Genomic DNA, 13,393 nt, shown 5'->3' on the forward strand with positions numbered 1-13,393 from the left:
TCCTGCAGAGGTGCCAGCAAGGCTGCAGTCCTCACTCCTCCAGGACATCCCTGGGACACAGGGTGCCTTCCTGGAAGAGCCCACCCTTTCTGGGAGGAAGCCTCAGTTCAGTTCAGTCGCTCAGTCGTGTCTGACTCTGTGCGACCCCGTGGACTATGGCACACCAGGCCTCCCTGTCCATCACCGGCTCCCAGAGCTTGCTCAAACTCATGTCCATCGTGTTGGTGATGCCATCCCTGGCCCCCAACCCGGGCTCCTGGGGAGACTCCCCCAACCTTGGGCCTGGAACATGCCCTGGGGGCCGGCCGGATGCCCGTGGTTCCTCGCGGTCCTGGGGAGGATTGTCACCCCAGCTTCTCGTCCTTTCCACTCCTAACACCCACCCACCTACCCACCCAGTGCTCTGGACAGCACCTTCACACTGGTGGAGGCCCTGCTGTCTCCATCGCCTGGAGAGGGAGGAGAAAGGAAACTTCTGGAAAGATGATTTCACAGCAGACCACCCAGACAGAACACCAGGCAGCTGGTCTCCTCTCTCACACCCTTTTTAGCACACGGGCAGAGGGCCTGCGGTCTCCTTTGGGCTCACAAACATTAGCTCTCAAGGGAGGGGCTCAGCCCCCAGCCGGGAACCTCCCCCCTCCCCCGGCGGGGGCTGTGGAAGCACCTGGGGCTGTAGGCGGGCCACCTGAGCTCTCAAGGAGCCACGTCCTCACCTGGAAAGTGGGGACAAACCACCCCTGGAATCGGGTGGCTGCGTTTCTCCCCAGAGGCAGCCCGGCACGCTGTGGACCAGGGGACCTGAGTCTGCACCCTCCTCGCTCTGGCCACCACCCCCACCCCCAGCTGCAGGCAGGGGATGCCGACTATAGATCAGGCACCACCTGGGCCCCGTCCCCAAGCAAGCCTCGCACACACCTCTTCCCGGCTCCCCTTTCAATGTCCCCATTGGCCGGTATCCACACACCCGGGAATTCCCTGGACACGCATCGTCCCTGTCCCCTCAGCCTCTTCCCTCTGGACAACGCTAACAGAAGTAGAAAACTGCACACTCTGGGTGCAGAGTGCCCGCCGTCAGAGGGACCTTGGGCCAGCCACCCAACCACCCTCTGAAATGGGTGGAACCACCTGGCCGCTGGCTGGGCTCACAGACATTGCATGGGAATGGGTCCTGTGTGCTAGCTTGCCTGGGCTTCCAAACCACAGAGACTGACTCCCCACAGCCCTGGAGGCTCGAAGTCCAAGATCAAGGTGAGGATGTCTTCCGAGGCCTCTCTCTCGGTGTGTAGACAGCTGTCTTCTCCCAGGTCCTCATGCGGTCAACCCTCTGTGTGTGTCTGTGTCCTGATTCCCTCTTCTCAAGAGGACAGCGGTCTGAGCAGGACCACGTGTGTGACCTCATTTTACCTTAGTCACCTCGGTAAAGGCTCATCTCCAAGTACGGTCACGTCTGAGTGCTGGGGTGGGGCTCTGGTGCATGGATTTGAGGGAGGGGTGCACAATTCACGCCTAACACCTTGTGTGGTCATTATTTTAGGGAAGTGAAACTGAAAGTGTTAGTCACTCACTCATGTCTGACTCTTTGTGACCCCATGGACTGTAGCCCGCTAGGCTCTTCTGTCCATGGGATTCTCCAGGCAAGCATACTGGAGTGGGTTGCCATTCCCTTCTCCAGGGGATCTTCCCAACCCAGGGATCGAACTCAGATCTCTCACATTGCAGGTGGAGTCTTTACCATCTGAGCCCCCAGGGAAATACAACTTTAGGAAAAAGAAAAGTGTTAAGTCACTCAGTCGTGTCCGACTCTTTGTGACCCCATGGACTGCAGCCCGCCAGGCTCCTCTGTCCATGGGATTCTCCAGGCAAGAATACTGGAGTGGGTTGCCCTTTCATTCTCCAGGGGATCTTCCCGACCCAGAGATGGAACCCAAGTCTCCTGCATTGCAGGCAGATTCTTTACAGTCTGAGCCACCAGGGAAGCCCTCCTCTAGGGAAAGAGGACATCAAATCCGAGGTGCAGGAGCATTCTGGCCGCAAGGGAGCCCCAGGACCCCAAGTCTTCCTTGCCGAGCACCCCCCTCTTCAAAGGACGCCGAGGACCCTCCTCCCCACATGCCGCCCTTCACACGCCGACTCCCTCCTGCATATCCCCTCCTGTGAGCTCCCATGGAAGGCCGGCATCTGCTCCCTGAATGGCCAGGGCTGAGCATGACCACCACTGCTTCCTTGGCCAAGGTCAGAGTTTCTGTTCACGAAGCCCGTATCCAGTGTTCTGTCGTTAGAGGCACGGTTTTCTACATGGGAGTAGAAATGCACACCCTGAAAAAACCCTGTTACTAAGGCTGACAAGCGAGTAGCTCTGGAAACAGCATCTGTTCATTTAATAGGGCCGGAGGGGAGCAGCGGCTTTGGCTTTTCTTTCCTGTGTGATGATTTTTAAAGAATTTCAACCGCAAGGATATTGCAAGAGGAAAAATGGATTTTACACTGGCGAGTGGGCTCTGTCACGCCATGCTGTATTCCAGCACTGTTCTCACGGTGGTTCACACACCCTGCCTGCTGTAGACAGGATGCTTTGGTCCTCAGTGTGAGGGACGAGTCCACTCCTCCACTCACCTCTCCCCCCCCGGAGCACCTCATGGGCAGGGCCCTGTGAGAAGCTGAGCTAGGAGACCATCCCTGGTCACATGGATCCAGGAGGGAGGCAGCCCCACCCAGGGTAGAAACCCCTGGCTCCTGCCGTGGAACGGGGCTGACCAGGAGCGGCACGCAGCCAGTAGCAGAGCTGGAAGGGCGGGTGGGGGTCGGCGTGGGCTCAGAGCAACAGCACAAGCCCAGGGTGGAGACAGGATGGATGGCCCACGTCTCATACAGGAAGGGGGAGCAGCCCCACTTGCTGGAGCGACAGGGACCACAGCTGTATACGCCAGCACTGGGCACTGGCCCACAGGCCCTCCTTCAGCAGCAGCCAGAGCCACCCGAGGCCCCCGTGCGTCATTCTTTCTCTTGTTCATTCCTTCGTTCATCACGCAAGTCATTCACTCATTCATTCATCCATCTACCCACCCATCCCCCCACCCACCTACCCATCCCCCATCCATCCATCCCCCACCCACCCACCCACCTACCCATCCCCCAGCCATCCATCCCCACCCACCCATCCACCCATCCCCCCATCCCCCACCCACCCTACCCATCCCCCAGCCATTCATCCCCCACCCACCCACCCAGCCAGCCATCCCCCACCCACCCACCCACCTACCCATCCCCCAGCCATCCATCCCCACCCACCCATCCATCCATCCCCCCCCCACCCATCCCCCAGCCATCCATCCCCCAGCCACCCACCCACCCACACACTCCCCCACCCACCATCCATACCTTCCCTCCAGGGCTTGCCAAACACGTCCCCTGTGTGTGGCCTTGAGCCGGGAGCTGGAAACAGATGATTCAGACCTAGTCCCTGACCTCAAAGAGCTTCCAGACCAGTGGGAAGACTGTCTACAAACGAGTCCGTGTGTCCAGAGCCCTGGGCTATTCACGTGTGGACGGCAGTGTGTCCTGTAATGACTTCTGGCAGATGAGTGACAGTTCAACAGGGCGAGGGCCAGGCCATACACTCCTTAACCTTGACCTTAACCCTTAACCCTGGCACCCACTCGGACGCTCCTGGTGGGGGTGTGTGCACCCCTTTTCTGGGCATGAAGACTGAGGCCGGGAAGTTAAGGAACCACCCACGTAATTCCACCCATGTAATTCAGTCTTCAAAAGCCAATTCTTTTTTTTTTTTTTTTTAAGGTTTTTTGGGGTTTTTTTTTGATGTGGACTATTTTTAAAGTCTTTATTACATTTGTTAAGGAGTTTGGTGAAAAAGTAGCCGCAATTTTGAACCATGAATTTTAAGTCCTAACTAGGTTCAAACACATCTTAATTAATCATTAATGGGAACCATTACAATCAACATATTTTTGCCAATGAGAAATAAGGTTTTTAATTCCTGTAGCATAAAAATCCGTGCTTCAGGATTGGATGAACTCTTGGAAAGCATTCCTGCCTCCGGCTGGTTGTGGAAGTGTTTTCCCTGCAAAAAGTTGTCGAGGTGCTTGAAGAAGTGGAAGTGGGCTGGCGAGAGGCCAGGTGAATATGGCAGGTGAGGCAAGACTTCGTAGCCCAACTTGTTCAGCTTCCGAAGCCTTGGCTGTGTGATGTGCGGTCAGGCGTCGTCGTGGGGAGGACCTGGGCCCTTTCTGTTGACCAACGCCGGCTGCAGGCGCTGCAGTTTTCACAGATTTGCCGAGCGTACGTCTCAGATATTTTTCACCAGGATTCAGAAAGCTGTAGTGGGTCAGGCCGGTAGCAGACCACCACACAGTGACCACGACCTTTTTTAGTTGTGAGTTTGGTTTAGGGAAGTGCTTTGGAGTTTCTTCTTGGTCCAACCACTTAAGCTGGTTGTCACCGGTTGTATAAAATCCACTTTTCATCACATATCACAACCCAGTAGAGAAATGGTTCATTGTCGTTGCGTAGAAAAGAGAAGACAACACCTCAAAACCTGTTTTTTTGATTTGCGGTCAGCTCACGAGGCACCCACTTACTGAGCTTTCTCACCTTTCCAATTTGCTTCCAGTGCCACGTGACCGTAGAACGGCGCTGAGTTGACACTGACATCGACTCACTGACACTGAGGTCTCCGAGAATGTCCCGCGTAGTTGCAACAGGATCCGCTCCAGTGAGTCAGACGTGACTTAGCGACTGAACACCACCACAACATAACCATTTTATTTAAGAATGTATTCCAGTATCAAACAGCTGAGCTCAACAATGCAAAACCAGTTGCTTCTGCACCAACCTCAGTACAATATGACCTTCGTGTTATGTTGTGGTTTTTGGCTGCGAGGCATGTGGGATCTTATCTCCCTGACCAGGGGCTGAACTTGTACCCGCTGCCCAGCATTGGAAGGTGAAGTCTTAACCACTGGACCACCACGGAAGGTCCCCAGAAATAATGCTTTCTCAGGCCCTTCAGTGCTCAGAGGTTTTTCTGGGCTCTTTTGGAAAATAAGAGCCACCTTTGTTCAGTACCAGTGTGCTCCGTGGGCACCACGGCAGGGTGGGGAGGGCACGGGGCTGCTGATGTCAGAGGTCCTGAACCTCCTGGAGAGATCGGAAGCTGAAGGGGAGCGGAGGACGAGACAGGGCGGAGAGTCAGAACCCACCCACCGGCCATCGTCCTGACCTGGGGCAAAGGAATCATGGGTGGAGATGGCCATCAGCCTCCTCCATCAGCCCCCACTGTCCGCAGGGCGCTTGGGCCTGAGGGTGGACAGCGTGCAGAAGCGTGGGGCAAACCCCCCACGGGCCAGGCAGCCTGGGAGCTCCACTGCCTGTAGAAAGAAACTCTTTCAAGTAACAAAGTGACACCGTAATGTGCATACAACAGTGAGGTCAGGATGTAAGGATGACCAGATCTTCAAATCATTATGCATTTTTTATCCTTTGGAAACACTTCTTTGATGGAAACTTCTAGTTCCACAAGAGAAAGTAATAAAACTGATTTTATTTTCCTTCAAAATCTTTAACTATGCCATTCGGGTGGTCCACGGTGCAAATTAGTAAAGTTACGATATGATTTGATGACGTGAGAAAGTCAAACTTGGGCGAACAAAGAATCGGACTGGCATCGTTCAGGGGTTAGTGACGCAAAGCCTTGGAAGAAATCTCAGATGAAGGCAAAAGATCACCCGGCCAGAAAAATCCCAAATTACAAGTAGTCAGCTTCATAATCAGCATATGAAAATAGAAGTATGCTAAAGCTCTAATTATCCAAAAGTGTTCAGTCTCTCAGGAAGACATGATTCTATGTATAAACTTTCTTTTCACCCAGCAAATAGGGATGACCCAAAGCAGTCCTGCCCTTTGGACGTGACCCGTCCTGGTGGGACTTGGGGCGGGGGGCGGGGCCAGGCCAGGATAAGCTGCTCCAGCCCTGGACTCAACAGGACAAGCAGCCAGGTAGAACTGCGGGCCTGGGGCTTCCAGAAGTGAACTTGAGGTCCAGGTGTTCATGGCTTCGCCAGATTTAGCCGGTGCTATTACAGCTTTGGTTTCAAACTTCCTATGACGGGCTTGTTGACCGCAAATTCCGCCCACCAAGATGCCCGCTCCAGCACCTTATTTTCCTGAAGGACGGCAGTCCAGAGATTTTTATAGAGCTGTAAAAAATACATACATGATACACACAGATGGAATAAGAAAGACTCTGAGCGTGTCAATGCAACTGTGCATTACACAGGAAGCTCCGTCACTTCCTGGAAGCATTTTAAGATGATTTAAATTCAATTTGCATAAGCCCTTTCTTTGTCAGTAGAGAAAAATTGGGAAAATACAAACTATTAAGGTCCCTAATGTACACTTATGATGAAAACATCCTGCTTGGCCTTCTCTTTGGAAATTCTCATGGAAGGTGGATTCTGCAAGTCGACATCGATCATTTGCTCTGAAATCTGTCCTTTCGCAGCCACGCGGCTGGTGGGTGGTGGCATGGCCAAGCAAGCAGGCTGGCAGCTGGTCCTCTGGGCCCCCAGGCCTGGGCAGGCCTGGTCCCCTCTCCGCCCACCCCGCCAGACTGAGCCCCCTAAACCAGCCAGCCACTGCCTCTGGGCCCCCAGGCGGGACTGGTCTCATTAGTCATCCTAGAGGAAGGTCGTGAGCGTGCAAGCAGTCGCCTGACCCGTCCCTGCTCCCAGCACGGCCAGCGTCCAGGCCGAGGTCCATGGAGGCAGGAAAGGGGCCAGTCTTGCATCTGGCTGACGTGGACAGATGTTACTTTCGAGAAGCTGCCCTCTCTGCACCTGCTAAGCGCGCTCAGTGATTCCGCCCGTGTGCTGCTGTTCCTGGCTCCCAGGGAGACAGACAAGGCTCTCCCGCGGGTCATAAATCCGAGGTGACACCGCGTGACCTGGACGTGGCGCTCCCCTTAAAGACGGAGCCTCGGCCTCCGACAGCTGTTTGTCCGTCTAAGGTGGATTTCCTATCTCACACGGCACCCGGCGTGGATCGCAGCCCGTAACACTGGGAGAGGCACGCGCCGCGTAAAGCCTTCTGCCGGGCGAGGCCCCGGGGTACTCTGGTCTCAGTGTGGAGTCTAGAGCCCCACCTCAGGCCAGGGCAGGATGGCACGGCCTCCCCTACTCCGCAGTCGCCCACCCGCCAGTGAGTCAGGGCTGCCGCCTGCAGAAGCACCCCGCCACCTGTACGGGGCTAGCGTTGCCGGGAGCCCGCGTCACAGAGGCCAGCTCCCCGCCCGGGGGCCGGTCAGCACGTCCTCCTCATGCTCCCGCTGGGCCCCGGCCACACCAGGGACCAAGGTTCATACTCTCCTGCCTTCCCTCCAAGGAGCCCATCTTTGTTGCCTCCCAGCTGGGCCAACTCAGGCGAACCTGCCTGTTCCCTCCAGAGGCTGGGTCTCTCCCGGACGCCTGGCCCAGCTTGACAGCCAGAGGACAGCCAGCTGTCCCCAGACATGTGGTCCCTACCTTCCTGACTTGGCGGGGGGCTCTTCTGACCTGCCCACCCCAGCGCCTGCACTTCCATCCCAACCCTGGGTATGGCTTGGGCTGGGCAGAGGTCCAGGCACCTGTCCCCTGGACTGACAACAGTGTCCCCTGAGGACAGAGGGCTCCTGTCCCCTTGGAATGTTCCCTGGGGACAGAGAAAAGGTGCCTGTCCCCCAGCGTTCAGTCTCCTGGGTCAGCAAGATAAGCCTCAGGAGAAACAACACGATGGCCATGGGCCCTCACCACGTGACTTTAACACTGAAATTCCACGTCTCCATGGAAACACAGGGACAACCACCCATGGGTGGTGTGGAGCCAGGGAGCAGTGAGCAGACCCATGGGCGTTGTCTCGCACAGGCCTCTCCACGTGGTGGAGGTCACACAGGGCTGCCTGTGGGCTCAGGAAGGAGTGCTGCGAGGGTCACACTGCAGGACAAAGTGGGGGACCCACCTGCCGGGGGGACAGGGGCGGCGCTTCAACTAGAAGCTGGAGGAGACCTCTTAGAAGAACGGCATTCCACTTAGAATGGAAGTGGGAACGCAGGTGCAAAGGCCCTGGGGTGGCAGTGAGCCCACAGAGAGACGGAAGGACAGTGAGGCTGGAGTCTGCAGGGCGGGAGCGGGTATGCGGCCACCCTGGAGAACCAGGCAGAGGCCAGCCTGGCGGCGGGTGGGAGCGGGGAGGGATCTGGTATCACTTTGCTGTGGGGGACTTCAGGGCAGCTTTAGGAGCAGGTCTACTTTAGAAGCAATCGTTCTGGAGCATGGGGAGGAGTGGGGGCAAGGGAGGAGCTTGGGAAGCCAGCTGGGGCCTGCCCCAGAAGCCCAGGCAGAGGGGCGAGGGGGTCAGAAGGCCCAGGAGTGGGGCGGGCCCTCAGGAGAGTGTGCAAAGACCACAGCTTTGCACAGGCCCACGCTGACCTCGGCATCACGGCCTAAGAGAGTGGCAGGGCCACCCTGTCTCTCAGGGAAGGGCAGGCTGGGGGCAGCTGACCCGTCCACGACCACCCCAACTTCTCCCAGCCGCTCCCCCTCCCTGCCGCCCACGTGATGCTGGAGACGCCCCCCGCCCCCCCGCCTTGCCCCAAGCCCTGTCACCATCTCAGCTCTGCCACAACTGCCCCGGGGCCCGGAGCGCCTCCCGCCACCCACGGGAGGAAGGCCGCTCTTCATACCTCGCCATCTGCTCTGCCAATCGGTGAGTCCAGGATGAAGTCCGGAGGGGCGATGACATCCACCAGGGCAACAGCATCATCTTTCAGCTGTTAGAAAACAAAGTCCGTACACTTGGCAACGCCCGGCATCTCCATGGCAACCACCGAGTAACAGAGCCTGCAAAACCCACAAGCAATGGTAACCCCAGCAGGCGCAAGGCTCCATTCCTCAGGCACCATCTTTTCGTTGGCCTGGGTTACAGGTTCCCCAAGTGTGCGTCTGAATATTTCACCATGTTGCTATCCACTCAAGACTTCCAACGTTTTCTTTTTTCTTTTTTTTCCAACAAGGCAGGGACTGCTCGTAAAACTGATGATTCTGTGGCTCGCTAACTGGCAACTGTCTTCAGAGGTTTGTCTCTGAACCCTAACTGATCAGGGCAATGACTGTTCCAACAGAGGAAAATATGTCCAGGAAAAAAAAAATGTAAGAGAAAAAGCATTTATAAGCCCCTGGAAAAGCCATCACCCCAATGTGCTTTGGCTTGCGGTAGTTTTATTACTCTCCCACCCCGTTACACAAATTATTCTACAATATGACAAGTGGAATTTATATGAGTAGACTCCTAAGAATTTTCTTGAAATGCAAAAAAACATTTTTTACTTAAAATAATTGTGAGATGCCATACGCAGTATGTGTGCTTAGTCACCCAGCCGCGTCCGACTCCTTGTGACCCCGTGGACTAACAGCTCGCCAGGCTGCCCTGGCCCACAGAATTCTCCAGACAAGGATTCTGCAGTGGGTAGCCACTCCTCTCTCCAAGGGATCTTCTGGACCCCGGGATCGAACTGGGGTCTGCTGCATCACAGGTGAGCCACTGGGGAAGCCCAAAGATAAAACAGAGGACGGCATGCCTGAACGGGGGCTCGAACCCTGGAGCCTCAGGTTAAAAGTCTGGTGCTCCACCGACTGAACTATCCAGGCCCCGTGGCTGAACCGAGCAGAACGCTGGAGGCAGGGCGACTGGAACAAGGCCGATTAAAGCGATCGCTGGGCAGAGAGTCACGAGAGGAGAGGAGCCCAGCTTCAGGGTTCAGGCGCTGCTCCACAGTCCCACACACCCTCGGCACCAAGGTCCCAGGGGGTCGCTTCAGGGAGAAACAACAGCAGAGGTGGGTCCTGCCCTAGATCGGGGGTCAGCCAGCGTTTCATTCAGGGGGGCGGTGGGAAAGAGCCTGTCTTTGCAGGCCGTGGGGGCCACTCAGCAGAGCTGAGCGTGAGACAGTGAGGACACCCCGATAGACGATGCTGCTCCAGGCCCGGACTGGAGCAGGGAAGGAGCCGGCACCCCCTGCCCCAGCCCCGAGGCGGGACCAGGACTCAGGTCCGCCAGGTGGCTTGGGCCCAGGTACTGCCCTCCACCTACCCCAGCCGCCAGCTCCACAGTCCAAGCGTCACGCTGCACAGCAAGGGGAACGACGGCTGTTGTTTTTTATAAAGGCAACTCAGCCCCACAAAACGCAGGAGGGTAAACTCCCCTCCTGTTTAAGTTGACATGGACCGAGCAGACAGAGCGACCCCAGAGACACCCCTTACCCAGAACCCATGTGGGGAGAGAGAGGCACTTAGAAAGGAGCCTGCGGGGAGAGGGGCTTGGTGCCAACAAGGACATCACCTGAGCTGCCTCAGCTCGGAAGCACGGGGAGGAGCCCAGCGGCCTCTCACCCGTAACTGAGACACTTGAGTACGTATATCTGCCACGTATACCACAGACAACGCCATGGACGGAGTGCTGGGGGGCTCTGGTTCGTGTCTGATCATCCACAGCAGAGACGTGCCTCCAACTGCACTGCTTAATACAGCAGCCAGGACACACGTGATGGCTGAATTAAAACTAAAGAAAACCCAAAATCCTTGGTCACGCCCGCCGCGGTTCTACCCCTGGCAGCCCCAGGTGGCCGGTGCTGACCGCACGGGACAGCTTGGCCCTGGAACCTGTCCCTCCCTGTACCAAGCTCCAGTGGACAGAGCACTTCCAGGACGGGACGTGGGGCCACCTGACTCCTCTGGGTGACGAGGGCAGAAGGACGTAATAAAAAAAAAAGAAAATGCCACGAAATGAATTTAAATTGGAAGCTAACTTGAAAGGCCGATGTCGCTGTAGAAAGCATCAGGTGAGCTGGGTGTGCACGAGTCCCTCAGAGTGGTGCTTCCTGACTGTTCCGACATAAGCACATTCTCTGTCGTTTTCTTGGGTGTGCTAACGGTGGCACCACTTTGGCTCAATGGACATGAGTTTGGGTAAACTCTGGGAGTTGGTGATGGACAGGGTGGACTGGCGTGCTGCAGTCCATGGGGTCGCAAAGAGTCGGACACGGCTGAGAGACTGAGCTGAATGGTGGCACACACAGGAATGAGTGGGAAGCCGAGGTCACCAGATATTAACACACGTGTGATCACATGGAAGTCATATTCACACAGAAGGGCTCACGACTCACCTGTGCACACAGGGCCAGGATGGCGCTCTCCAGCACTTTACCTGCACGCTCACCGGAGAAGTAGCCGCCTGAAAGCACAGGGGGGTGACTCTGGGGTCCGGTTCCCTCACCCCCAAGGGTCAGTTGCTCAGCCATGCCCGACTCTTTGGACTGTAGCCCACCAGGCTCCTCTGTCCATGGAGTCCTCCAGCCAAGAACACTGGAGTGGGTTACAATTCCCATCTCCAGGTGATCTTCCCGACCCAGGATCGAACCCGGGTCTCCTGCACTGCAGGCGCATTCTTTACCATCTGAGCCACTGGGGAAGCCCAAACCCCCAAGTTACCCACAAATGGCACACACATCGTGTAACAGCCCATTCTGTGTGAAGATGTCTCACTTCTGCTGCCCGGGTCCCGCTGCGACCCCTTTCCAGAAAGGTGAGGCCGGGCCTGGGGTCTGTGTCCTTCTCCCGGCCAGTTCACTGAGCAGGCGCTAGTGGGGGGGCGGGGGGCGGTCACGGCCGGGAGCTGGGGATGCTGAAGCCCAGGAAGGGCGGCCGCAGGGGGCCGGGGTGGAGGAGGAGGCAGGGCCGGCAGGCAGGAGTCCACGAGAGTGGGCAAGACCCCAAGCAGAGCGCTGGGCGGGGAGGCTGGGCGGGGTGGCAGGGGCCTGCAGGCTCAAAGCGGCGTTGAGGGCATGCGGGGGCGCCTGCAGCCACCAGGCGATGGGCTGGAGACCCACCCCCTTGGCCTCGCCTCCCACACCCAGGCAGGCGGTGCTGCGCTGTCTCATAGGTGTCTCACAGGAGGGAGCCCCGAGTCTGCTGCAGAACTGGCTGGTGTCTCATCTTTGCCATAGAGAACAGAGCCCGCTTCACTCACAGAGGGTGGGCTTCTTTCCCCGCACCCACCGCTCCCACCAGGGAGCCTTGTATACCTCAACTGGTAAAGAATCCACCTGCAGTGCAGGGGATGTGGGTTCGATCCCTGGGTTGGGAAGATCCCCTGGAGAAGGAAATGGCTACCCACTCCAGTATTCTGACCTGGAGAATTCCACGGACTGTACAGTCCATCGGGTTGCAAAGAGTCAGACATGACTGAGCGACTTAAAAAAAAATGGGGTGGGCAACACCAGCCCCAAGGAGGAAAATGTGGGTTCTTTGCAAGGGGAGGGGAAAATGTACTCCTCAGACAGCACAGACACACGCCTGGGGCATGAGCAGGTACCCAGGACAGCTCTAGTATTAACACGCCATGGGGATGCTTTGGGAAAATGTCTAAAAAATGCTCCTTAGAAGGATAACGAAAACAAAGTTTCAAAGAAACTCAAGTTTATCCTGTTTCCACCCATCTTCCAGGAATCAGCCCTTCATCACCTCCTCCAGGAAGCCCTCCTGGGTTGCCCGCCATGGCTCAGCCCTACGGGCACCACCCTGGCGCTGCTGTGCCCCTGGTGGTTCCCCCCGCTACCCATGGCCTCTGGGCTCATCTGCTCCCCGTGACGAGCGCTCAGTGAGCCGCGTGGAAGGAGCGCACCACGCAGCTCCGGGGCAGGGTCTCACCTCGGTAGAGCAGGGCGGTGTGCTGGCTCAGGGACCACAGGGCGTAGAGGGCGCTGAGACGCCGGAGCACGGCCCGCAGCGGGGGTGGCACGCGGGGCTGGTGCGTGTGCTCGTGGAACCTGCGCACGACCGTGAGCTCCAGGAACGCCAGGGCCAAGGGCCGGCAGTGGTACACCTGCAACGGCATGGTGCGCGCGTTCGGGGAGGGCACACGGGGGTGTGCGTGCCGGCAGCGCCCGGGTGAGAGGGCACAGCCAGCCGCGGCTGGGCAGCGCCTCTGGGGAAGGCCGGCAGGAACACAAGCCCGCCTGCAGCAGCTGCTCTGGACCTCGGGCCCAGCGACCCCGCTCAGCTCAGCGCTACCTGGGACCTGTGTGACCCCACAGCTGACACAGCCACCAGGGGCTCGCCCGGGTCGTCCTGGCCCTAGGGACGGGGGCGTCCCCTGGAAGGTGGGCTCCCGAGGGCACAAGGTTGCTTCTCTTGCACTGGGAACCACAGAGGTTTTCCACACGATCCCCAGACTCACCTGAAAGCAACGGCAGCCCCTCCTGGGGCCCGGCCCCGCCCCGCCCCCCAACTTTCTCAAGGAAACAGCCCCTCTCTCCCACTCCCATCACGTCCGGAACGGAGGGAAC

General features: G+C 57.5%; 1 protein-coding gene across 4 annotated transcripts in view; it reads right to left on the reverse strand.

Moving 5' to 3' along the window:
* Positions 1 to 5,540: 5,540 nt before the first annotated feature.
* The window catches only part of ACOX3 (acyl-CoA oxidase 3, pristanoyl), a 49,329-nt gene continuing 41,476 nt past the window's right edge, over positions 5,541 to 13,393 (reverse strand). The window contains exons 15-18 of one of the 4 annotated variants that reach the window (XR_011567312.1): positions 12,756 to 12,930; positions 11,213 to 11,280; positions 8,735 to 8,891; positions 5,541 to 6,215 (exon numbers count right to left, since the gene is read on the reverse strand). Coding sequence is in view for 2 of the 4 variants with exons in the window: in XM_070791880.1 (XP_070647981.1) it covers positions 6,096 to 6,215; positions 8,735 to 8,821; positions 11,213 to 11,280; positions 12,756 to 12,930 (450 nt within the window). In the remaining 2 variants the exon portion in view is untranslated. Of the gene's footprint in view, positions 6,216 to 6,239; positions 7,075 to 8,734; positions 8,892 to 11,212; positions 11,281 to 12,755; positions 12,931 to 13,393 lie in introns of those variants that run through there. The other 3 variants (XM_070791880.1, XM_070791882.1, XR_011567313.1) reach the window with 3 other exon arrangements.

The sequence above is a fragment of the Bos indicus genome, chromosome 6 (assembly GCF_029378745.1).
Source record: "Bos indicus isolate NIAB-ARS_2022 breed Sahiwal x Tharparkar chromosome 6, NIAB-ARS_B.indTharparkar_mat_pri_1.0, whole genome shotgun sequence".
Classification (NCBI taxonomy): Eukaryota; Metazoa; Chordata; class Mammalia; order Artiodactyla; family Bovidae; genus Bos; species Bos indicus.